Below are 25,645 nucleotides of genomic sequence, written 5' to 3'. Positions count from 1 at the left end.
CTTTCCCCAGATAGCTACATGGCTCACATCCCCATCTCTCTTTGCTGAATGTCACCTTCTCACTGAGGCCTTTCTTCTCCCTCCTCCTAAACATTTCCTATTCTCCTTTGTTTCTCTCCATGATACACATCACCTTTTCCTACACTGTAATATTTAGAAAGTGATTTTATTTATCATCTCTCTTCTCCAAATAGAATGGAAGTTCCAAAAAGGCAAGATTTTTTTGTTTGTTATATCCCCAGTGGTTGGAGCAGTGCCAGGCACATATTATGCACATAGCTGGAAATCATAAGTTTTGTTCTATCAAGTTATACAATGCGTTCATTATTGTTTAAATCTAAATATTTTTATTTCTAATATGATTTAATTTTTGCAAATTCTAAAAATAAATTTTGCATAGATAAAAAATACTTACAAAATTTGTAAAGCATAAAGAATAACACAACAAACACCAGTGTTCTCACTACCCAGTTTAAGAAAGAAAAAAGTTACTGTATCTCTGAAGCTCTCTTTGTGTCCCTCCCTTCATTTTCTTATTTTTTATTTTTTGGCTGTGCCGTGCTGCTTGAGGGATCTTAGTTCCCCCACCAGGGATTGACCCTGGGCCACCGCAGTGAAAGCGCTGAGTCTTAACCACTGGACCACCAGGGAATTCCCTGTCCCTCCCTTCAGAGTAACTACTGTCTTGATTTTTAAATGTATCATTCCCTTGAAGTTTATCTCCTTAAACAATATACTGCTTATTTGTCCAGTTTTTGATAGTGTTGTTGTGTATAGCTGCAGCTGAATCATGTTCACTGCTGTATGGTGTTCCATCACGTGAATATACTACAATTTATTCATCCATTCCACTATTGATGAACATTGTGTTTTATCCCTGTATTTTTGCTATTACAAACAGTGCAATGAACATTTTTGTAGATTATCTCCTGATACCCTGGTACAAGAATTCCTCAGGAGTATAAAACTAGGAATAGAATTGCTTTGTCATAGGGCTTTGTCTTCCCATCTTCATCTTTACAAGACTGTGCCAAATTGTTTTCCACGGTAGTTATACTAATTCACACCCTCACCAATAGTGGATGAGTCCCTGTTATCTCATATCCTGCTTGATATTGTCAGATTAAAAAAAAAAAAGTGAATATGATGGTGTGAAATGGTATCTTGTCATTTTAATTTGCATTTCCCCAGTTATTACAGTGTAATGAGGTTGAGTATCTTCAAGTCTTTTGCCCATTTTTCTGTTGGGCTATTGTAGTTCTTTATATGTTCTGGATATTAATCTTTTACCCATTATATACATTGAAAATATTTTCTTTTGTTCTTTCACTTTAAGGATTCTTTCACTAAAAATTTATCAATCATTTCTTTCATGGTTTGTGCTTTTGTCTTTTTAAAGATTTTATTCTCTACTCCAAAGTCATAAAGATCTTCTCCTATATGTCTTCCAAATGTTTACAGTTTTGCCTTTACCATTGAAGTCTGTAGTCCACCTGGAACTGTGTGAGGTAGAGTAAGGGACAGGTCTAATTTCAATTTTTTCATACAGATAGTAATTATTGCTGTATAATTTACTGAAAAATCTTTTCTCCCTCCAACCCCACACACACTGATTCTCTGTGTCAGCACTGTCATATGTCAAAGTTCTATAAACATGTGGGTCTTTTTGTGGACTCTATTTTATTGATGTTTGTCTATCTCTGTGCTAATAATATGCCATCTTAATTCAAATTTCCCACTTTGTTCTTCTTCAGGAGTGTTTTTGCTTATTCTTAGCCCTTTGCTCTTGTACATAAAATTTAGGAGTAATTTTTCAAGTTAGGGAAAAAATTAAGATTTTGATCGTCATTGCACTGAATCTATAGATCAGTTGGGAAAAAGAGAAATGTACAATTCTGAATTCTCCTATTCGTGAACATGGCATCTCTCAATTTATTTAGTTCTTTTTAAGGTCCTAATACAGTTTTATAATTCCTTTACAAAGGTCTTGCACATACTTTATTCGATTAATATTTGAGAAATTTATATTTCTGTTGCTCTTATTAATTTTATCTTTCTGAAAATTATATTTTTACATTTTTGTTGCTAAAGTCAAGAAAGGCAATTGATTTTTGCATACTGAACTTTGATAAACTCCATTATTTTCTGTAGATTATTGGCTCTTTAATCTATTTCAATTAGTTTCTAAAATGTATTTATTAGCTATCTTCTCTTGATTTCTAAACTTTTGGCATTTATATTCTGAATTTTTTTTTTTAAGAATAACGCTTTAGAATTTCTGAAACTTCCTTTGTGGCCTAACATGTCTTCAATTTTCATAAACTTTTTCATGTGTCTTGGAAATAAATGTGTATTCTTTGTGGAGATAGTTCTACACATATATACTATTTACGCCACAACTAATTCCATTTATCAAGCACAATTCTGGTTTATTTAACATTCAACTTAATTCAGAATTAACTCTCAGTTAGATAATTCAACAACTCTAGGAGAGAAATATTACTATCCCCATTTTGCCAAAGGAGGATTCAATGCTCAAAAGAGTTAAATAACTTGTTCAGATTCCCATAGCAAATTTGAACTTTGAGCTGTTAGTTTGTTTATAACACAAGGCTTCTAGGCTAGAAAGCTCAGCCATTTTTTATTCCACCTTCTCCTTCATCCTACAATATCTGTTGTGACATGGTGCCTTTTATTTTTATTTTTTGTTGTTGTTTTTAATTTGGCAGCGGCACCGCACGGCCCCGGGCAGTGAAAGCGCGAGTCCTAACCACTGGACCACCAGGGATTTCCCACAGGGTGCCTTTTAATTCCACACCCCCAAACCCTCTCTGATCCATCTCCTTTCCACTATTTTTAATTTCTCTGAAATCAGTAGTCAAGGAATATAAATGTCAGTGATAAATGCCACTGGTATACAGTTCTGTTACAGTGTTAAGCCATTTCACCTGTATTACTTCATTTAATTATCAGGATCATGCAGAACAGGCAGATATTTATTACAGATTATGAAACTAGTTCTCAGAGAGTTCATGTACCATAGTATTTAAATTCCCAGTCAGTAAGTGGCACGTCTAGTTTTCTGGAAGCCAGGACTGCTTCTATAGCTCTGTTTATCAAAATACTATTTTTAGAATAAAGTCTATTTGAAAATTATTTTCTATTATACAACATCAGACTAGAGCCAGATTCACGGTGGGGAACAGTGCTCTCAGAACGGTCACCCAGTTCTATTCCCCTACTTCAGAAAGAACTAAAGCCCAAAGCGGTGCTGTGATTTGTTAAATGGAAGATCTAGGATAAGAATTCGGATCCCCCAACTGGTACCATTAACTCAGCCTCCAAGAATATGCCAATGTGAACGGAATTACATCCGCTTCTCAGAAAAAAAGGTTATAGGACAAACGTTGAGCGAAGGCCTCTTTATATCCCACAGACCTTCCAACCTTAATTGCCTCAGTGAATATAGTTGTTAACAAAGATTCCTTCTTGTAGTTGGAATCGTGAATGTTATCGTGCTTCCATCACTGCCCTTGAATTGGAAATACTCAGAATGTAACGCAATGGACCGGTGACGGCAGCTCTCGCCTGCAGAGTGCTTCACTGCGGAGAAACAAACAGGATGGGGGAAACTGGGAACCCACCCAAGGCCAGAGGAAGAAAAACACAAGGCACAGATCTGTTTTTGCTGGCGGAGAAGGCTGGCGTCGATACCTGTATTGGGCAACGGTCAGCTTGGCCTCGGGCTCGACCCCAAAGCCGGGCAAGTGCTGGTGTAGGTAGGCCTCCAGAGACCTGCAGTCGAACTTGTGCTGGGGCAGCACTTCGGCCGTCTCGGGCTCGCGGGAGGCACCGGTCTCCATGATCAGTGCTGCCGCCTCAGACCACAAAGTCAGAGAAACCACAAGTCTCCACGGCTCGGATACCTCTGGCAGGGGAGCGCCGCTCCACAGCCTGGGGCGAGTCCGAGACGACCGCGCGGAGGCGGGCCCGCGGCTCCAGCCAATCACACCCCCCACCCCCCACCCCCACCCCCAGGTGCCGCTGCTGGGCAGCACTGGCCCAGGACTTGGGCTGTGTCAGGAAATGCCAGAAGGGCCTCGTGTGTTTGGATTTAAAATTTTCAGTCAGCCTCAGAGTTGGAGGCTTCAATTCTAAAGAAAGCAAAACCACTTTAGTAGCTACGGGTAAATACAAACGCCGAAGCCTCCTCCGCCTCCAAATTTAATGCACCGGCAGGCGGAAGACCTATAGGGTCCGGTTCAGAAAAGGGCCCGTCAGGAGCTCGAGCCCAGGAATAAAAGATCCTGGGGATTCTCCTGGCCGCCCGGTTGGAAAGGCAACGTCGCAGGCCGCCGGCTCTGGACACTGATGACCCGGGCCCTGCTTCGGCCCGGGCGAAGAGGGAAACTGAAAGGGCTGGTTTTTCCTTGAGGGGGAACGATGACTGCAACGCACCGGAAACGGCGCGCTGAGAGGCCCGCGGGAGCGGCGGAGACGATCAGTTCGGGAGGCGCTGGGAGGGCTTCCTCAGGGTTGTGGGCTAGGAAGGCTGCCGCAAGGTGCCTCCTCACATAGCCCTCGCAGGCCCAGCAGGCCAACAGCGTGGGGCGGCGGCGACGTCGACGGCCGGGGCTGGGAGCGCTGGCGGCCGGGGTCCCAGCCATGGCCGAGTCTGTGGAGCGGCTGCAACAGCGGGTCGAGGAGCTGGAGCGGGAACTGGCCCAGGAGAGAAGTCGCCGGGCCCTGGGGGGCGGCGATGGAGGAGGCGGTCGGGCCCGCATCGAAAAGATGAGCCCCGAAGTGGTGGATTCCAACCCCTACAGGTGACCTGCGTGGCGGGTCGGGGCGGGGAGAGGGGCGAGGTCACCGTCCCCAGGTGGTCAGGAGTGAGGCGCTCCCCGCTGCTCTCCAGCTCACACGGCCTCGCACCTCCCTTTTCTTGTTCTGGGGTCCTGTTCCCAAACGGGCAAGACCAAGTCTTAGTACTGGTGAAACGTGTTCTTCCTCTTTTTAAAAAACCCAACTAAATCAGCCATATGGTGCTGCTCCTGTGCTTGCTGAGGACACGTATCCAGTTAACTACCGCCCCTGCCTCTGTTAGTCTTCCTCGCTCTGCGTAAAACTGAGAGTAAAAACTTTCAAAAGACACCAGATGTAAAACCCGCTAAGCCTAAACTTGGGAGCTTCATAAAGTCTTCTCAGTGTTTCTTAAATTGGGGGCATGGTGGAGAGAGCTGGATTAGCTCTAAAACCATTGGACTTCCCCAGGCCTGTCTGCTCCTCTCCTTTCTTCTTTTCCTAAGATTTGTTAATTCATCGGGCGTGCACTGTCACTTTTCCTCTTCACCACAACCCTAGGAGATTGCTGCTGTTATTTTATCCCCATTTTATAAGTGAGAAAAATGAGGCTTAGCGAGCTGCTGTGACCTGCCGCAGGTCATAGAGCTAACAGTAGCTAAAAAGGCCTGGACTGGCATTAGGTTTGTCTTACTCCAAAGTTCCCATGGAACTGTCTCCCCAGTAAAAATAAATAAGCCATTAAGTAGTGTGGCTAAAAACTGGATAGTTTTAGAGTAGGTGAAACAGGAAAGATATTATTGTTGCTCTTTCTCTTCAAAGAGCAGGAGAGTTTGGATTTTAAAGAAGGGTTTTATTTATGACATATAAAGCCTCAGTGGAAGTCTTAGGGTGCATTTTCATTTTTTTTTTTTTTTTACAACCTAAAATGCAGACCAGTATTTAGGCATAAAGATGTTAATTACAATTTTATTTGTAATAGAAAAATCTGACCAAAATTATAATTGTTCCATAATTACAAAAGAGTTCATTTTAACCCAAATTAAGTGAAATCATGCCAGATTCTTGCTTTTCTCTCATTTATCTTACTACGTTTTAAAAAAATTTTTTTTCTTTCAGTTTTGAGATACAATTGACAGGGTGCATATATTTTACTTGACACATATGAAGGGTTAACCATCCAAAATTTTTAGAGGTTGAATAAGCATGAATTGACATCTCTAATTAGAATGAGTGGAAACTATTCCATTTGGCATTCTTAAACAGTTTTCAATTTTATAAATGAAAATTTTGAAATATTCCCTCCAAGAAAAGCAAAGGAATGTGGATCATATATTTATTTTTTAAAATAAATTTGTTTATTTATTTATGGCTGCGTTGGGTCTTTGTTGCTGCGCGCGGGCTTTCTCTAGTTGAGCGGGGACTGCTCTTTGTTGCAGTGCGCGGGCTTCTTATTGCTTTGATGGCTTCTCTTGTTGTGGAGCACAAGCTCTAGGTGTGTGGGCTTCAGTAGTTGTGGCACGTGAGCCTTAGTAGTTGTGGCACGTGGGCCTCAGTAGTTATGGTGCACGGGCTTAGTTGCTCTGTGGCATGTGGGATCTTCCCGGACCAGGGCTCGAACCTGCGTCCCCTGCATTGGCAGGTGGATTCTTAACCACTGCGTCACTAGGGAAGTCCGATCATATATTTAGAATCATCTTTCAGACATCATATTAATGTGAGATGATTCCTTGACATTGTAATGACCACAAACCTAACATTCAGAACTCAAATTTAAACATTTAGTATTTTCTATATTATTTGCACCGTTTTTCTTTATTAAAAGTGCTACTTAGGAGATGGCAGTTGTCTCCCAAAGCTTTGCACTAGTACATGGAAATTTGATAAAGGTCAGCCTTAAGTTTTTGAATTGTTGTTCATTCAGCAAATATTTAGTTAGCACCTTTTCATCTCCAGCCGTCCTGGATAATGTTATCTACCACTTATTATTATGCATAGACACTGGGAATACAAAGTAGACATGGTCATTTCTCTCCAGAGGTTACCAGATGAGTGTGAGATAGATAAAAAAGTAAACATGGGATTGCAATATGAGTGGTAAGAAATATGATAAAGTATTGATACATGGTTATCAGAAAAAATATAGGAGAGGGATTTGTAGGTCTCCTACATCATTTTAATTGCATCAAGTGATACTATAGAAATATAATATAAAGCCCCTGACCCTCAAAGACCTTTTGCTTTAGTTTGGGAGATTCAGTGGTTGTAGAATAATGATCAACACAAGTAACTGTAAAATTGTGTGGTATGTAATATAATTAGAAGCATGTTGACTAAATGAAGAGGTGAGCAGAGGCTTTGAAATTAGAAAACCTGGTTTTAAATACTGGCTCAAAAACCCAACTCTGAATAATTGTTTGCCATTTAGCTAATCTTGGGCAAGTTAATTAACCTGAATCTTTTCCCCCATTCATAAAAGGAGGTTGCATTCTTCTCAGCGTTATATATAAAGATTAAAGAGAGCATCAAGGTAAAGATGGCACATTGATCAAAGGCATATATTATCACTGTCTACCCAATCCCACTAAAATGAAAGTAAAGGAGTTTTTAAAAAGGAATAAACCTCCACTGAAAAAATAGAGGGTTTCTATAAGTAATTGGGGGATGGGTGAGTCCCTGTACTTAAAAGATTATAGTTAGACAGTTTTAGAATCTAGAAAAGGGATGGATGACTGATAACTGATTTAAAGGATCCAAAGAAATTGACTCTAAAGGCTGCAACCCAGTTTATACAACAGAATTCCCCAAAAGCTCAAGAATAGGCATAGTATTTCTAGACGGGCTTAAGGTAGGGCTAAGAAAGCTATGGCTGAAAATCTGTTGAAGAAACAACCCAGGTCCACTACTTCACTTTGGGTAGCTGGGCAAATACTTCTTCTCTATCAGGAGAGAAGACTAGAGATTTACTCATTGGAGAGTAAAATAGAGGATTTATATTAATAATTGAAGCAAGTCTTCATACCTGAAGAAAGGGGATTAACTAAATGTTTACATACTGAATGCTAGGACTCCCAACCTTGTTCTTCCATTTAACACCCCCAAACTTACGGGCATAAAGACTTTTCAGGCTGGAAATTGAAAGATTCTTCTCTAGGGAATCTGAGAGCACCAAGAAGAGAGACTGAAAGACACTGACATTGTGGGTTTCTCAACTAAACAACCCAGCCAGATCACCCTACAGTGAAGCCCAAAGTCAAACAAGCAATGCCCACATCCTTGCCTTTATTAGTGTCTGGCTCTTAAATATGAGCAGAATAAAGGATGAGAGAAGCTCCTAATGTGAAAGAAAGAAAATAAAATTAGTTACTTGAGTAGACTATGTAAGGGGAACACAACCCAAATATTATTATTAGTATCTTCAGAAAGGAAAGATATTGTATAAATGAAACAGGACAAGTTACTACAAAAAGAAATCATTCAGATAATTGAAAAGAATTCTTGCAAATGGAGAATGATAACAAAAGTGAACATCTCAATAGAAGATTTGGAAAATAATGTTGAAAGAAATCCAGAGAACAGAGCAGAAAACTAAAATGGTGGACAATAGGAGAAAGAAATTAAGAGTAGAGGACTAGTCCAAGAGGTCCAACTTCCAAATAATAGAAGTTTCAGAAAGTCCAGGAAAAACAAACCAACCAAACAAGGACATCATCACATTATTCAAGGAAATTTCCCAGAACTGAAAAAACATGTTTCCTATTTGAAAGAGTCCAACAAGTACTCAGCACAATTGATGAGAATAGATTCACTCTAAGGGACATCATGAGATTTCAGAAGCTAGAAGACACCTTAGAAATTTTGAAGGAAAATGTTTCTAACATAGAATTCTATACCAAGTTAAACTATCGACTAAGTGTGCGTGTGTGTGTGTGTGTGTGTGTGTGTGTAGGTGTAGCTTTCAACGATTATATACCCTTCAATTTGTCATTTTTATAATACATTTCTAAAAATAGAATTTTGATAAAACATTTTTAAGAAGTTTGGTAAATAACATTTTCAGACATACACGTTCTCAAAATTTACCTTCCTTGTACCCTTTACAAAGCTATGAGAAGATGTTCTTCCAACCATAGCAAGAGAATAAATTAAGAAATAATCTACAGCAGAGGCTCTCAAACTTTAGTGAGCATCACAATTACTTGGGGAGCTTGTTAAAACACAGATTGTTTAGGCCCCACATCCAAAGTTTGATTCGCTTGGTGATTATAGGGTGGGGACTCAAGAAATGATATTTCTAGGAAATTCCATAGGCCACTGATCCATAGGCCACACTTTAGAACCATTGAGCTCTAAGGTACCAGAAGCAGGAGATTAATACAGGATGAAGAAATGAAGAGAATTTGTAATATGATGAAGGGAGAACGCAGGATGGGAGCTGTATGTGCAGTAAATGTGCACATGGGGACATGTCAGAAGATTCTAGTATATCTTTAAGAAGAAATTGCTAGAACACCTCATGTATATCACTGTATCTAGAGGAATTTTAGACAACTGGGGTTGAATTTGTGAAAATACATAGAAAAGTAAACATAAGAACAAACACAATTATTAACTTCTAGGGTGGGGATCATACAGGAAAGGGTAAATTCTAATATACTACATTGTCCAGTTGTGAACAGTATTAACATCTAACCAAAATGACCATATAACAATATCAAGAGGCTGGCGAGATGGGAAATATTTGTGTTTAATGATAAAGAGTGAAATCTTCAGATAGTACCTAAACCTGAAAATCAAGAAATAACAATGTTAGCATGTTATTTAGAGATATGTTGGTAACAGAGTTAAAAATGAGTGAGGAGAGGAAAATGGGGGTGCAGGCCAGAACACTGCTGAGTTTCCTAACAAGCCTAATAGAACTATTTGGCTCTTATTAAAGTGTAAACTAATGGGGATTGTATGTATATGTGTATAGTTTTAAAGTATATGTATTTAAAAAAACCTAAAATACTGAAGAAGATAACAGACTAGCAGTGACTAGGTAAATACCTCTTAGAGTCCTTGGTATAAGAGGTGCTTACTGAAAGTAGACATTATCCATTGTGGGCAGAGGCAACAAGTGAATAGAATTCCAGCCATGAGATTATTCTGATGTTAAACATTAAACATTAAGTCTGAGTTAAACACTAAATATTTACATATACTAATAAGCATGGGAAAATGTTGAAATTTCACTTTGACCCATTCTCTGGAAACTTAACATTTGAGTCAATAGGTCTCAATTTTGACTGCACATTAGAATGTATGAGGAACTTTTAAAAAATCTTGTTGCACAGGCTACATCTTGGAGGGAGGGTATTCAGGCATCAGTGCTGAAGTGATTTAGTTTCATCTGGTAAAAATTAGCTGAAAGATTTCTCTTTCTCTCTCTCACACTCACTGTTTCCTCTCTCACAGTTTATTTTCTGTGATGATGTATGTTTACCTATATCACTATTAATTAAAAGATTGTAAGCCTTAAAATATTTTTTTCCTTTGTTTTAAGCCGCCTGATGGCATTGAAACGAATGGGAATTGTAAGTGACTATGAGGTAAGATAAACCCTTCCAAGTTTTTGAAGACGATTTCAGTAAATGAAAATAACTTTCGATGACATTTCCGATGAAGAATTATTATTATTATTTATTTATGTATTTATTTATATATTTTTGGCTGCATTGGGTCTTTGTTGCTGCGCGCAGGCTTTCTCTAGTTGCGGCGAGCAGGGGCTACTCTTCGTTGCGGTGTGCAGGCTTCTCATTGCGGTGGCTTCTCTTGTTGGCAGAGCACGGGCTCTAGGTGCGTGGGCTTCAGTAGTTGTGGCTCGCGGGCTCTAGAGCGCAGGCTCAGTAGTTGTGGCTCATGGGCTTAGTTGCTCCGCGGCATGTGGGATCTTCCCGGACCAGGGCTCGAACCTGTGTCCCCTGCATTGGCAGGCAGATTCTTAACCACTGTGCCACCAGGGAAGTCCCGATGAAGAATTATTAACCAACACATATATAATTTTGCATTTTACAGAAAATCCGTACCTTTGCTGTAGCAATAGTAGGTGTTGGTGGAGTTGGCAGTGTGACTGCTGAAATGCTGACAAGATGTGGCATTGGTAAGGTAAAAACATCTCTCTTTGTCTATCATTTAGGGAACCCAATCACTTCTGGAGTAAATCAGGTACAAATTAGAATTTTTTTTCTCCTTACTAATGGCTTATTGATTTGTGGTGTATTTATTTATTTATTTTCTATCCCAGGTTTTTTTGTTTTTTTTTTAAATTGGGGTATAGTTGCTTTACAATGTTGTGTTAGTTTCTGGTGTCAACGAAGTGAATCAGTATATGTATATGTATATCCCCTCCCTCTTGCACCTCCTTCCCACCCCCCTTACCCCCCCACCCCCCCACATCCCACCCATCTAGGTCACCACAGAGCACCGAGCTGAGCTCCCAGTGCTATACAGCAGGTTCCTACTAGCAGTTTTCCACATGGTAGTGTATATAGCTCAATCCCAATCTCCCTATTCATCCCACCTCCCTAACCCCCCACCGCCGCGTCCGCATGTCTGTTCTCTATGTCTGTGTCTCTATTCCTGCCATGCAAATAGGTTCATCTGTACCATTTTTCTAGATGCCACATATATGCGTTAATATACGATATTTGTTTTTCTCTTTCTTACTTCACTCTGTATGACAGACTCTAGGTCCATGATTTGTGGTGTATTTATTCAGGTTGTTTTTTCTACCCCAGTGGATGGGGTTAAGACATAAACCCACCCAAAAGGAAGCTAATATTATTACTAATTAAACAAGGACTACCTGATTGTGTTCAGGAACTTTTTTGTTTGGATTTAAGTGTTTTAGACATACAAGTTTAGGAAAGAAGGCTGTTAAATTGATAAAGTGTGTAGTGAAACACTGAAACATCCAAAAAAAATTTTTTTAAACACAGTTTTTATACAAGACAAACTAGAAAGCATGTACCTTTCTTACTCTTGAATTTGAACTGGTGAATGCTCCAGATTTTTTTTAACCCATACATTTCTTTTTTTTTTTTACTTTTTTCTAAATTTTTTTTTTTGGCTGTACCGCGTGGCTTGCAGGAACTTAGTTCCCTGACCAGGGATTGAACACCCGGGGCCATGGCAGTGAAAGCACTGAGTCCTAACCACTGGACTGCCAGGGAAGTCCCATACTTTTTTCTAAAATTGATTTGATTGGGTAGGAAGGAGAAGTTAACTTTGTACCAGAAATCAGCCTACCAATCTTAGATTTATAAAGCCAGAGTCCATGATGTTAGATAGATAGTGGTTGAATACATAAGTTTTCCACAATTATATATCATTTTGCTAAACTTTGTGGAAAAATGTTTGCTTTATCAGTGCTTTTTAATATGTTCGTCCACTCCATGCCCCAAATTCTTAAAAGAAAGTGGTTTCAAAGTTGGCACTTATTTATCAATATAGAAAAGACAACACCAAAATACTAAAAATGTTTAACATTTTAAAGCCTTTCAAGAAGTTTATAAAAGCTAGCCAATAATTGCTTATACCTGACATACATGCCTTGGCTGATTGATCAAGGGTGGTAGAGATCATGGAGATTTGCTGGTCGCAGGTTTGAGTGTGCACTAGAATCACTTGGAAGGCTTATTAAAACACAGATTGCTGGACTCTACCCCAGTGGTTTTGATTCTATAGGTTTCAGGTGGACCTAAGAATGTGCATTTCTAACAAGTTCCCAGGTGGTTCTGATGATGTTGTTCCGGGGACTATGCTTTAAGAACAGCATCACCTGGGAGCTTGTTATACATGAAGATTCCCAGGCCCCACCCAAGACATGCTGAATCAGAATCTATATTTTAACAAGAACTCCAGATGATTTGTAGGCATATTAAAGTTGAGGAAGTACTCCAGTATTTCTAACAAGCTTCATGTGATGCTGACGGGGTTATCCCAGGCCACATTTTGAGTAGCAAGGGTCTAGAACAGTTAGCAAATATTGCTGTAATTAGAATCACCTTGGATGTTTAAAAAAATTCTTATGTTCAGACTGCACCACATAATAGGTTAATCAGAACCTCTGGGGATGAGAGCTACACATTTGTATTTTTTAAATACAGTGGTTCCAATGTAAACTCAAGTTTGTAAGCTAAGGATCTACATAGGTAAGTTTCAGAACTCTTTTCTTCAATATGTAAAACAGAGAAACAAGAAGCTGTTTCATGGGGTTAAGTAGGGAAGCGGAGGATTGGAGATCCAGAGCCCACTTCTTATCCCTGAAAGTTCTGGAATTCCTGGGGCACACTGAATCACCAGATCTAGATCAACTGCCTTATTTTACAGATGAGGATACAGTCCTAAACAGTGAAAGTGACTTACCCAGAAGCAGAGCTAATTAGTGACACAGTTACTACTCACACCTCCTGTCCCCAAATTTAGGATTTCCTACAACTTACTCATAAACCAGCTATGAGGCTGAAACTCAAATTTAAAACTTGGCCTGACCTAATAAATATTGTTGACTGAGCTTAAATAAACCAAATTTTGGAGACTCTAAATAGGGTTAGAAAGTTTCATAGAGAGTATAAGTGATATCTTTCCTAGCAAGATACTGATAGTTACCTACGTGTTGTTTTTATGGGCTGGGTTAACTTCTTTTAGTTTCTGTATGGAGAAGAAAATCCCATTTTTGTTTTTATTGTTAGATTTAGGATGCTGAGAATTACATTACAAAGTCACGGAATTTTAGATAAAGAAGGAGGGACTTTGGGAACTGTATATCATTTTTACACTGCTTTGAATTACTCCATAGGTCTAGAGGCTCAGTTTTTTGTTTTTTGTTTTTTTTGGTTCTTTTTTCCTTCACTTTGGATAAATTGCATTGCTTTGCTTTCATTGATCCTCTTTTCCCCCTGCAACATCTAATCTACTCTTAGTCTCATCCAATAAAGATTTAATTTTAGATAATTTAAAAAATAAAAATGGGACTTTGGATATACTTGGGTTCAACCTGTTCTTACTGATAAGAAATGAACCTTTCGGCCATTTTAAAGTTGTGTGAGTGTGTTTGACAAATGCTGTCATGCCTAAATATATAGCAGGAAACAGCAATTAACTGATTGGTTAATAATTCTGTTTGGAATAATGTTTTAGCCATGGCATGAGTATATATAGTGCCTTATTCATGAAAGGAATTGTGTTATACTATGGTTTTAAGTTACAGCATTTGTTTTTATCTTATTTAAAAATTTCATTTATCTAATGGGTTCTTGGTTTTTAGCCAAACATTGGAACGAAGTAGGATTTTGGCACAGTTTGTAAAAATTGCATGAAATGGAATGAACATTAATTTTTGAGCTAATCATTTAGAGAGGCAGTACAGCGTTGTGTTTAGGGTACAGATGCTGGATTGAGAATGCCTGAAGTTGAATCCCATTTTCACTACATATTAGCTGAGTGGCGTTTGGGCAAGTACCCTAGTTGTCTTATTTCTAAAACGAGGATAAGAGTACTTATATATTGTATGGTCACTAAATAAGTTAATATATGGCACCTAGTATTTCAGAATTAGTTAATATTATTACTGTCAAACAGTTAAACCCATCAGGTGGAAAGCTGACTAGTTTGTTATTTTTAGTTTGTTTTTTGGTACGTTTTTCATCAGAATACCACTATTTTCATTTTAGTTGCTGCTCTTTGACTATGACAAGGTGGAACTGGCCAATATGAATAGACTTTTCTTCCAGCCTCATCAAGCAGGATTAAGTAAAGTTCAAGCAGCAGAACATACTTTGAGGTAAATGGAATAGCAGTTGAAGGCAGTGAAATTGGTGAAATCTTCCTGTGTGTATTTGGTATGAGTTAAACTAACATATAAATGCACCTGAATTTTCCTTTATAAAAATGCAGGTTTCACTTATACAAAAAGAATTTTCTTACCTCTTTGATCTGGGTTGGCAGCCTCTTTTTTGATAGTAAATATTTTATGCTTTGAGGGCCATATGGTTTCTGTCAAAACTGCTCAACTTTGCAGTTGTAGTAGCTGTAGGCAATATATCAATAAAAGTGAATGAGCACAACTGCTCCAATAAAAACTTTATTTATGGACTCTGAAATTTAAATTTCATATAAAATTTCACATCATGAAATATTGTTCTTCTTTTGACTGTTTTCTTTTCTTGCAACCATTTAAAAATGTAGAAACTATTCTTAGCTTGCAGAACTTACAAAAAAAAAAAGGTGGCAGGGTGGTAGTCAGATTTGGCCCAAGAGCCAGAGTTTGCCAACCCTTACTCTAGGACGTTTCTTTGTGGTCCTAAACATATTTGCACTGAATTGGATAAGTAACAAAGCTCTTCTGTCAGGCTGAACTGTAGCTAACAGACGTAATAAAGGCTTAATTCCCAGCACATAGATTGTGGGAATATTTTTGTAATCCTTCTGACAGTCTACATGTTTTGAACCTGGTCCTTGAAGTGGGACAAAAGAGGTAGAAGAGGACTTTGGATTTTCTTTGAATGGCTTGAATTCCATTTCTCTAACGTCTGTTAAATGATTTTTAGCTCTTTTAGTTCTTTATCTTGCTTTCTCTTACTGTTTTACTAGTAGTTTTTATAATCATTCAGTTTTTCCCTCTTAGGAACATTAATCCTGATGTTCTTTTTGAAGTACACAACTATAATATAACCACAGTAGAAAACTTTGAAAGTTTCATGAATAGAATAAGGTAAAATTTTATTTATGAATATTTTGCACAATGTCCAGCTCATTTTAAGTATTATTAGAAAATCTGTCAATGATTAATTAATTCATTGAGTTGGTAGGTTGATATATATTTTGTTTTTAAAATAGTTTTAAAATTTTTTGTGTAATTTTTATGTATTGGGAGCTCAATAAAAAGCATATATTGTCCAAAAAACTATAGTAACAACAAAATAAAAAACAAGTCTAAAAAAGCCTGTTATTATAATGATATAACAAGGGGTCCTCAATTATAAGTTCTGTGTTATAGATTATATTTCTATCTGAAAGTGGTTTTCTGCAGACTAACACCATTGAAATATTCAATTGTATTCAGTTAACTTTATTACATTTACATTTGTAGTGAAACATGAGTAAAAGTCTGTGAAAGCTGATAGGGAAGTGGTAACTTTTGTGAACAGATTTTATATTTCTCGCACCCTTGTACTTCTTATGTAAGAAATACTGTAATATCATTGATATTATGTTCGTAATAGTGAATACTCAATGTATACTGGGTCTTTAATATTAAATGCTATGTTATAATTATACTCAAACATTTACTGAAAGACTAAATGTATTGACTGAACAAATAAAGTCTAATTAGAGTGTATTTTGTGTCCTGATTTTTTTCAAATAAAATTTATTTTCTTTGCCTAGTAATGGTGGATTAGAAGAAGGAAAACCTGTTGACCTAGTTCTTAGCTGTGTGGACAATTTTGAAGCTCGAATGACAATAAATACAGTGAGTATTCCTATTGTATAATGTGTTATATTCATGGATTTATCTATTTTCCTGTATATTCTGTCAGTATATATTCCGCATTCTGAAAATAGTTCTGCATTTAAACCCTTTGATAATGTGTTTTATTTGTTTTTAATGTTCTCTCATCCTGTTTTTGAAATTTATTCTAATGGGACCTGTCTAGCCTTGTTGGTGTGGCATATGTTTCAGTATCCTACTCTCTCGTGCCAATAGAGCAAACTAAAACAGCAGATAATTCTGATGTACAATTTTTAAAATGAATGAATATCTTATAATACTGTCTTATTCTTGGTCTGCATTGGTTTTTACTTTTGTTGATTTATTTTAAGTAAATGTATAAATGTCTATAAATTGCCTACACACATGATTTCTCAAAAATAAAACTGAATTCTTTTTCTTTTGAATTACTGTGTTTTCAACCTTGCAAATGACATTTTGCATTTTTTTGTTGCTGAAATTATTTTAGAAAAATGAAGTTTTACATTAATCTAATAAGAAATCCAATAAACTATGGTTCAATTTAATTAGATATTTATATTGACTGCTTACCTGAATGCTGTCAGTTTCTTTTTTAAGGAGAGTGGAGATTGCTAAGGAATTCTATTATTTACAACTTTCTTCTTTGTTTCTGAAAATTAATTTTTAAAAACCCTTTGTAATTCATTTAAACTCCAGTTTCTCATGAAAAGAACTTATGGTAAATTACTTCTTGCTTTTTTATGTTCTTTCTTGTGTTTTCACCTATTTCTATTAAGGCTTGTAATGAGCTTGGACAAACATGGATGGAGTCTGGGGTCAGTGAAAATGCAGTTTCAGGGCATATACAGCTCATAATTCCTGGAGAATCTGCTTGTTTTGCGGTATGCATGATTCATTTTGGGTTATTATTTTTCACTGTTAAGTACTGGAGTTCCTAGGGGCATTGAAAATGTTTACGATTCGAAGAAAAACCAAACTTTGAATGAATGTGATGGAATACTATTTGGAATATCTTATACTTTTTTCCCTTTCTTTTGAAATATATTTTCTTTTATTCTTTTTCATGTAGTGTGCGCCACCGCTTGTAGTTGCTGCAAATATTGATGAGAAGACTCTGAAACGAGAAGGTGTTTGTGCAGCCAGTCTTCCTACCACTATGGGAGTGGTTGCTGGGATCTTGGTACAAAATGTGTTAAAGTGAGTGAAGGATAATTTTTCTGAATAGTCTTGTTTGCTTTTGACAAACATTTCAAATATTAGAATGACTAGCTAAGTATTTAATTTGTTTTTTTAATTTAGTTTTAAATACACATATTTTAAAATTTTATGTATGTATAATATGTGTATACTTTTATATATAAATATATTTAATTTAAATATTTATTAATTAATATTACATATATCAACACACACATATTTGTGTTACTCTCCATTTGGCATAGTTCTTGTTAAATGGTACAGTGGTACTGGTATATTTACTTATGAAGCATTAACCAAATGATTTAAATTTCTGCACATCTGGCCAAAGGGTGAAGACTTAGGCATAAACACACTCGCTTCCACTATCTTGGTTTAACATTTCTAAAAATAATATGAATGTGATTAAACATTAACTAGGGTAATATCTCTGCTATCCATAAACAGATACCCAGCAACCACACCATCTAAACAATAACTAATAAAGACAACGTTTCTTTGAAGCTAAAATTAATGTCATAGAGTTTTTGAACCAACTCATACTTTATGAAAAGCAGAACTGCTTTAGTTGTGCCTTAATCAGGCCATTTTTTTTCCTCACTTTACAATGTTAATAAGCTTAGTTATGTTTCTTAAGCATCCAATATAATAACAAATTGCAACATGATACAGGGAGGCACTCTAATATCATTTATCAGCCATCAGCAAAGAAATACCAGCATACATAAGAACTCTCAAGGCAACTGTCTAGGGCTGTTTCAGATGAGACAAATAGCCTGTCAAATTTCAGTAGGTCTTAATCTAAACACAACATTTTACAGTATGTTATGAAGAAGGGAAAAAAAATCATGGCTACAAAGTATTCTCTTACCGATGTGTCATACTAGCCAGCCCTCTACTGATGGACATTTAAGCTACTTACAGATTTTTTTGCTATTATTAACAGTGCTGCAAAAAGCATCTTGCATATATCTTTGTAGAGTAGATTTTTGTACAGTGTGAATTTTTAGGAGTGGAATTTCTAAGTTTATGCAATACTTATTTTGACAGATATTACTAAATTTCTCCTTCAAAAGGATGGTACATTTCCATGACAGTGTGGGAGTACCTGGTTTGTCCACACCTTTGGTAACATTGGGTATCATCAAACTTTTTTTTTTTTTTGAAGTATAGTTAATTTACAATGTTGTGTTAGTTTCAAGTGTACAGCAAAGTGATATATATTCTTTTTCAGATTCTTTTCCATTATAGGTTATTACAAGATACTGAGTATAGTTCCCTGTGCTATACATTAGGTCCTTGTTGTTAACCTATTTTATATACAGTAGTGTGTATATCCCAAACTCCTAACTTATCCTCCTCCCTCCTCACCGCCCCCCCACTACCCCCTTTGTTTTCTATGTCTGAGTCTGTTTATGTTTTGTAAATAAGTTCATTTGTATCAATTTTTTAGATTCCACATGTAAGTGTTATCATATGATATTTGTCTTTGTCTGACTTACTTCACTTAGTCCGATAATCTCTAGGTCCATCCATGTTGCTGCAAATGGCATTATTTCATTCTTTTTTATGGCTGAGTAATAGCCCATTGTATATATATACCGCATCTTTATCCATTCATCTGTTGATGGACAAGGTTGCTTCCATGTCTTGGCTATTGTAAATAGTGCTGCTGTGAACATTGGGGTGCATGTATCTTTTTGAATTAGAGTTTTCTCTGGATAGATGCCCAGGAGTGGGATTGCTGCATCATATGATAACTCTATTTTTAGTTTTTTAAAGAACTTCCATACTGTTCTGCATAGTGGCTGCACCAATATACATTCTCCCCAACAGTGTAGGAGGGGTCCTTTTTCTCCACACCCTCTCCAGCATTTATTATTTGTAGACTTTTTGAGGAAGGCCATTCTGACCAGTGTGAGGTGATGCCTCATTGTAGTTTTGATTTGCATTTCTCTAATGATTAATGATATTGAGCACTTTTTCATGTGCCTATTGGCCATCTGCATGTCTTCTTTGGAGAAATGTCTGTTTAGGTCTTCTGCCCATTTTTTGATTGGGTTGTTTATCTTTTTGATATTGAGCTATATGAGCTGTTTGTATATTTGGAAATTAATCCCTTGTTGGTAGCATTGTTTGCAAATATTTTCTCCCAGTCTGTAGGTTGTTTTTTAATTTTTTTTATGGTTTCCTTCACTGTGCAAAAGCTTTTAAGTTTAATTAGGTCCCATTTGTTTATTTTTGTTTTTATTTCCATCACTCTAGGAGACAGATCCAAAAAAATATTTCTGTGATTTATGTCAAAGAGTGTCCTGCTTATGTTTTCCTCTAGGAGTTTTATAGTACCCAGTTTTACATTTAGGTCTTTAATCCATTTTGAGTTTATTTTTGTATATGGTGTTAGAGTCATCAAACTCCTTTATCTTTGTCAATTTGATAGGTGAAAAATGGGTATCTCATTTTAATTTCCAGTTGTGAAAAGGGTTGAGCACTTATATTTTTCTGTGAATTGTCTTCTCACATCCTTTGCTCAGTTTTTTTGTCTTTCCTTGTTGTATATTAAGAACATGCATTTGCAGATTTTTTCCTTTTGTTGTTTATCTTTTGTACATGATTTTTCAGCTTTTCTATAAGCTTCTAAAAGGAATCAGATTTGACTGGAAGGGAGCACAGGGAGCTTTATGGCATACTGGAAATGCACTATACAGTCTGCCCACCATTTCCTTAGGTTCTGCATTTGTGGATTCAACCAACTGTGGATCGAAAATATTAAAAAAAAAAAAAAAAAAATTCCAGAAAGTTCCAAAAGCAAAACTTGAATTTGCCACAAGCTTGCAACTGTTTATATAGCATCTGCATTGTATTTACAACTACTTACATAGCATTTACACTGTATTAGGTATTATAAGTAATCTAGAGATGATTTAAAGTATATGGGAGGATGTGCACAGTTTATATGCAAATACTATACCACTTTATATAAGGGGCTTAATTTTGGTATCCTGTGGGTGGGGGGTGTTCTGGAACCAATCCCCCACAGATACTGAGTGCCAACTATATTTTGATCTGGTAGTGAATATTACATGGGTGAATACTTCTGTAAAATTTTATTGAGATTTAATACAAATTTAAGATTGTAAACTTTGCAGCAAGTTATATATAAAAAACTTTAAAAAATTAGATTTAGTACCATATCTCAGAGATTTTTAAGATACACTTCTGCCACATTTTTACTTCTGTGAAATTAATATGCTTCTTAAAGTTGTTGACATGTCATAGTTTAATTGGCAGCATTTTATCTTTATTACATGTTCAAAAAATAATAGTGCATTCTATGGTTGATGAAATGGAGTAGCCTTTCTTGACTTCATTCATTCAACAAAATCTACTATAAGCCAGGCCCTGTAAACAAGATAAGAAATTTGTTTTCTGGGTTGCTTGTTACAAAAATCATTACCTTCTTCAAAGTCATTTTTTAAAAAGTCAGTTACTTTTTTCTAATACTTTTATGGTTTTATTTCTTTATTTAAGTCTACTTTGATTTGTTTTTCTAGGTTTCTGTTAAATTTTGGTACTGTTAGTTTTTACCTTGGATACAATGCAATGCAGGATTTTTTCCCTACTATGTCCATGAAGCCAAATCCTCAGTGTGATGACAGAAATTGTAGGAAGCAACAGGAAGAATATAAGGTATATGTCAATGTGTCACAATGCATGAGAGATCATATTGCATAGGACAATAACTTAAAAAAGAAGAAAAAATTATTTAGATTTGGAATACAAGGTAAATGGATTCTGGATTTTTAAAGGTTTAATTTACTCACCATGCTTTAACATGAAAATTCTGTTCAAAGTCCTTTCTTGCTTTTGGTAAGATAAAAAACCTGTCTGAATTCATTTAAAAAAATTTTTTTTTAATTTTAATTTTTTTAAACTAAAATATACTTGATGGATTGATACAATATTATGTTAGTTTCAGGTGTACCACATAGTGATTTGACATTTGCATACATTATGAAATAAGCACCATGATAAGTGCAGTTATCATCAGTCCCCATACAAAGTTATTACAATATTATTGACCATATTCCTTATGCTGTAAATTATATCTCCATGACTTACTTATTATATAATTATAGGTTTATACCTCTTTATCCCCTTCACCTATTTCACCCCCCACCTCCCCTATGGCAACATCATTTGTTTTCTGTATCTGTGAGTCTCTTCATTTTGTTTTGTTTTTAGATCCCACATTTAAGTGAGATTATATGGTATTTGTCTTTGTCTGACTTATTTCATTTAGCATAATACCTTCTAGTTCCATCCATGTTGTCGCAAATAGTAAAGATTCTTTTTTATGGCTGAATAATATTCCATTGTATATATGTACCACATTTTCTTTATCCACTTATCTGTTGATGGACATTTAGGTTGCTTCCATGTCTTGGCTGTTGTAAATAGTGCTGCAGTGAACATTGGAGTGCATATATCTTTTGAGTTAGTGTTTTTGTTTTCTTAAAAAAAAATACCCAGAAGTGAAATTGCTGGATCATATGGTAGTTGTATTTTTAATTTTTTGAGGCACCTCCATACTGTTTTCTTTAGTGGCTGCAACAATTTACAATCCCAGCAACAGTGCACAAGGTTTCCCTTTTCTCCATATCCTCGCCAACACTTATTTGTTGTCTTTTTGATAATAGTCATTCTGACAGGTGTTATCTCATTTTGGTTTTGATTTGCATTTCCCTGATAATTAGTGATATGTGTCTGTTGACTATCTGTATGTCTTCCTTAGAAAAAAGCCTATCTGAATTCTTGGTTCTGATCAATTCTGACTGATGCTTCAGAGAACTGAAAATGAGTAAAAACGCTGATACTGTTTGATTTCTACAGAAAAAGGTAGCAGCACTGCCCACACAGGAGGTTGTTCAAGAAGAGGAAGAGATAATACATGACGACAATGAGTGGGGTAAGAATTGTTTCATAAATTGAAATGGCAGCATAAAACAATCTTTTATGGGAGGGAAACTGATTATAATTAAGATATACAAGTTTTGAATGATTATTGCTCATTAAGTTCCTTAAAAACTGTTTTAAGATCAGGTTTAACCTTACAGGTATTGAGTTGGTATCTGAGGTTTCAGAAGAGGAACTGAAAAATTCTTCAGGTCCAATTCCTGACTTACCTGAAGGAATTACAGTGGCATATACAGTTCCCCAAAAGGTACATCTAAAATCTGTTTACCATAAGTAAATATAAGAGAAAATGTCTATTTATCTTCTTTCATCTTCAACCTATTTTATAATGCCAATGCAGTATTTCCTATTTTAGGTGTTTTACATTATAGGCATTAAGATTTGTGAAAGAGAGAGGTATTCAGTGTTAATATGGAAATACAGGCACAGCACAGTTTATACTGTTTGTAAACATAGATGTAAAATAGTTTTGTTCACTCATTGGTGGATCAAGTGAAATAGATTTTGATTAAATGACAATACCATTTTTTTTTGTATATTGATAAGTTTTAGCCACAATATCATTTAAAAATACCACTTCAGTAGATATCTCAAGAACATTGAGATTACTGCCTTGCAAATCAAAAGACTGGTGGGGAAAATAAAGGATTTTGTCTCTCCTAAAAATTAGAAGGCATATTTATTAAAGAAAGTTTACTTTGTAAACTTGTTGAACATGGTTAAGGCTTACTGATTATATGTTCCTAAGCATTAAGAACTTTAATTGGTTATTTTTTCACCATGTTTCCCTCATTTATGGATAGCAAGAAGATTCTGTACCTGAAGTAACAGTGGAAGATTCTGGTGAAAGCTTGGAAGACCTCATGGCCAAGATGAAGAACATGTAAATAATGGACTGGCCTGTATTTTATTTCCTGTGTCTAAACCTGTTCCCTAGCAATTAAAAAGAAAATCATTTAAAACTGAGAAAACTTAGGGCAACATCAGTTGATGTATAATCTTCACTGAATTGTTATACTGTTTAAAAATACTGTGACTATTGCTTGTTACTCCCCCCCCCCTTCAACTAAATCAGAAACTCTCCTAAAACTCATGTTTCATTCTAGTAAGAAAACTTCAAAGGATTATTGCAGGCAGTTATAAATCTTATTTAAAACTTAGCCATTGAACTGTTTTGGCCTTTTGGGAGGGGTGGGAAGAAAGGACCAATTTGATTTGCCTGAGGCCATGGACAACAGAATAGTGTGTGGTCAAGTATAGGGAAAGGACAAGAGGTACAACCTATTGATTAGAGCCAGCAGGCATCTACTCATTGTGTTTGGAATTGCTCTCTACAGGAAAACTGCCCACTACTACTAACTTGAGCAACAATGAATTTCAAATAGTAAACCTATAAAATAAAAACATCCTTTCAAATGTTTCCTGATGAAACACAAGCTGAAATACAGTCATTGGAAAAGTTTGTAAACCTCTGAATTATATATTCAAAACAAGACAGAGGCAAATAAGAGGAAGCTTTCTTCATGGATAGACAGATAAAGATATTTTCAGGATGTACAAGTTATATTTCTGCACTGATTAAGAAAAAGCATATCTGTGGAATATATATCTGAGTCAGTGTGCTTTATTGAGGAGCAAAAGATAAATTTAGGCTAAGATCATCTAAGTTATACCCATCATATGGGCTACCTTCTAGTACTTTATTTAAATTTGATTCCGTGGGTAATTAGATATTGGCAAAGGTTTGTCCTGGATAACACAATAAAAGAGGTCTAAATTGCCTCTGCAACGACTGACATGTATTTCTTCACAGGGAAGAGTATCATTTTCCCTGATCGTGACCACTAAATCGTAATTTGATAAACTGGTTTTCTCTGGATTTTGCATACAAATAATGAAGGCTTAGAGGACCTTGTTTGAAATAAATTCCTAATGGTTTGGAGACTAATAAAGACACATGCATGTGTAACCATTATCTGTAGGCTGGTACTATGCTAGTCTCCTATTTTGATGACTTTTTTGCTCTGGAAAGATATAAATGTCTAAATTCTATCTCTAGGAGGAAAATGTCATTAAAAAATTAAAAGTGCATTTCCCACTTGTAAAGTAAAATTCTAAAAATAATTTCAGAAAGCCCTAAATATCAAATATGTTTAATATATTAGCTTTGAGATTTTAGCATACTGCGATTCTTATGTTTGGAGTGATGTCAGGAAAGTATGGGGATAGTTTTTCTAGCCTTGAAACATATTTACGTTGCCTTAGTAGGTCATTTGTTGTTGTTTAAAATTTTAGTGTAGTCATCTGTAAAATAACTTTTCTAGTTCCTAGAGATGCTTTGAATTTCAAAAAAGAAATGCAGTCTTTCTAAGTCCCATTCCTTTGGTATACTAATTTGGTACCTCTGGTACACTAATTTGGTAATGCTTTACTTATAAGTTTATATAGTTTGATAAATAGCTAGAACCTACTATCCTTTTTTTTTTAAATTTTTATTGGAATATAGTTGATTTACAGTATGTGTTAGTTTCAGGTGTACACAAATTGAAACAGTTATACATATATATATTAGAACCTGCTATCTTCTAAAGACCTTTTTTCTGTTAATTTGGCACTGTACCCTGCTGGTGTCTTATACTGTACCAAATCTTATCTAATTGTTTTGTCTTATATCTTCCATTAAAGTTATTATTTTAGCAGAAAAAATCTGATAACAAGTATCTTTTGTAACCTAGAGAGCTGTCTTGACAATCTGTATGCCATGAAAACTTGTATATGTAGGCAGCTATGAAAAATTAATCATCACTGGATTTTACATTACTAAATAAACCCATAGTGCTTGACCAGATTTATAACACTATTGTTTCTAGTGTGAAAGATGGAAACATTCCCAAAATTGCCTTAGCACAAAGGCTCTAAATTACAGTAAAACAAACAATATGTTCAACTTTAATCCCTTTTTAATTGTTAGTGGGAAGTTAATTTGTGGTACTACTCAAATGTTTTATGTAAATAGTAAAAAAAAAATAATGTAGTATGGGTTTCTTTATGTAAAATTACTCCCTGAATACCTATAAAAAGGTAATAAACATTTAACAATATTAATGAAGCTTTGACCACCCCCATCATGTTTTTTTAATATTTTTCTTTCTGTAA

At 35.9% G+C, this 25,645-nt stretch overlaps 2 protein-coding genes across 5 annotated transcripts in view; one reads left to right on the top strand and one right to left on the bottom strand.

The window, feature by feature from the left end:
* Positions 1-3,951, bottom strand: part of ACAD11 (acyl-CoA dehydrogenase family member 11) — a 100,085-nt gene extending 96,134 nt beyond the window's left edge. Inside the window, exon 1 of the mRNA XM_061194668.1 lies at positions 3,715-3,951. Coding sequence (XP_061050651.1) covers positions 3,715-3,863 — 149 coding nt within the window. The 5' untranslated portion in view covers positions 3,864-3,951. The remainder of the gene's footprint in view (positions 1-3,714) is intronic.
* A 137-nt stretch (positions 3,952-4,088) lies between these two features.
* Positions 4,089-25,376, top strand: UBA5 (ubiquitin like modifier activating enzyme 5). Of its 4 annotated transcripts, XM_061193679.1 has the most exons (12): positions 4,089-4,826; positions 10,346-10,391; positions 10,858-10,947; positions 14,517-14,626; positions 15,470-15,556; positions 16,231-16,315; positions 17,092-17,196; positions 17,385-17,512; positions 21,067-21,202; positions 22,406-22,481; positions 22,630-22,736; positions 23,293-25,376. In XM_061193679.1, exons 1-12 carry the CDS (start codon positions 4,666-4,668, stop codon positions 23,374-23,376), a joined length of 1,215 nt encoding a protein of 404 aa, XP_061049662.1. In that variant the 5' UTR covers positions 4,089-4,665; the 3' UTR covers positions 23,377-25,376. The 4 variants fall into 4 exon arrangements, with proteins under 4 accessions (XP_061049662.1, XP_061049663.1, XP_061049664.1 ...); XM_061193680.1 differs by lacking the exon at positions 15,470-15,556; XM_061193681.1 differs by lacking the exon at positions 10,346-10,391 and having other exon boundaries at positions 4,764-4,826.
* Positions 25,377-25,645: the final 269 nt, after the last annotated feature.

Source organism: Eubalaena glacialis, chromosome 6 (genome assembly GCF_028564815.1).
Source record: "Eubalaena glacialis isolate mEubGla1 chromosome 6, mEubGla1.1.hap2.+ XY, whole genome shotgun sequence".
NCBI lineage: Eukaryota > Metazoa > Chordata > Mammalia > Artiodactyla > Balaenidae > Eubalaena > Eubalaena glacialis.
Note: the sequence above shows the minus strand (reverse complement) of the source record. Positions and strands in the feature narration are given on the sequence as shown.

What these genes read in the sequence shown, in the direction of transcription:
- UBA5 (XM_061193679.1), top strand. Translation starts at nt 4,666, where the DNA reads ATGGCCGAGTCTGTGGAGCGGCTGCAACAGCGGGTCGAGGAGCTGGAG. An exon ending in AGTTTCATGAATAGAATAAG is followed by an intron (nt 15,557 to 16,230) that starts GTAAAATTTTAT and finishes TTCTTTGCCTAG; the next exon opens with TAATGGTGGATTAGAAGAAG. An exon ending in AGCAACAGGAAGAATATAAG is followed by an intron (nt 21,203 to 22,405) that starts GTATATGTCAAT and finishes TGATTTCTACAG; the next exon opens with AAAAAGGTAGCAGCACTGCC.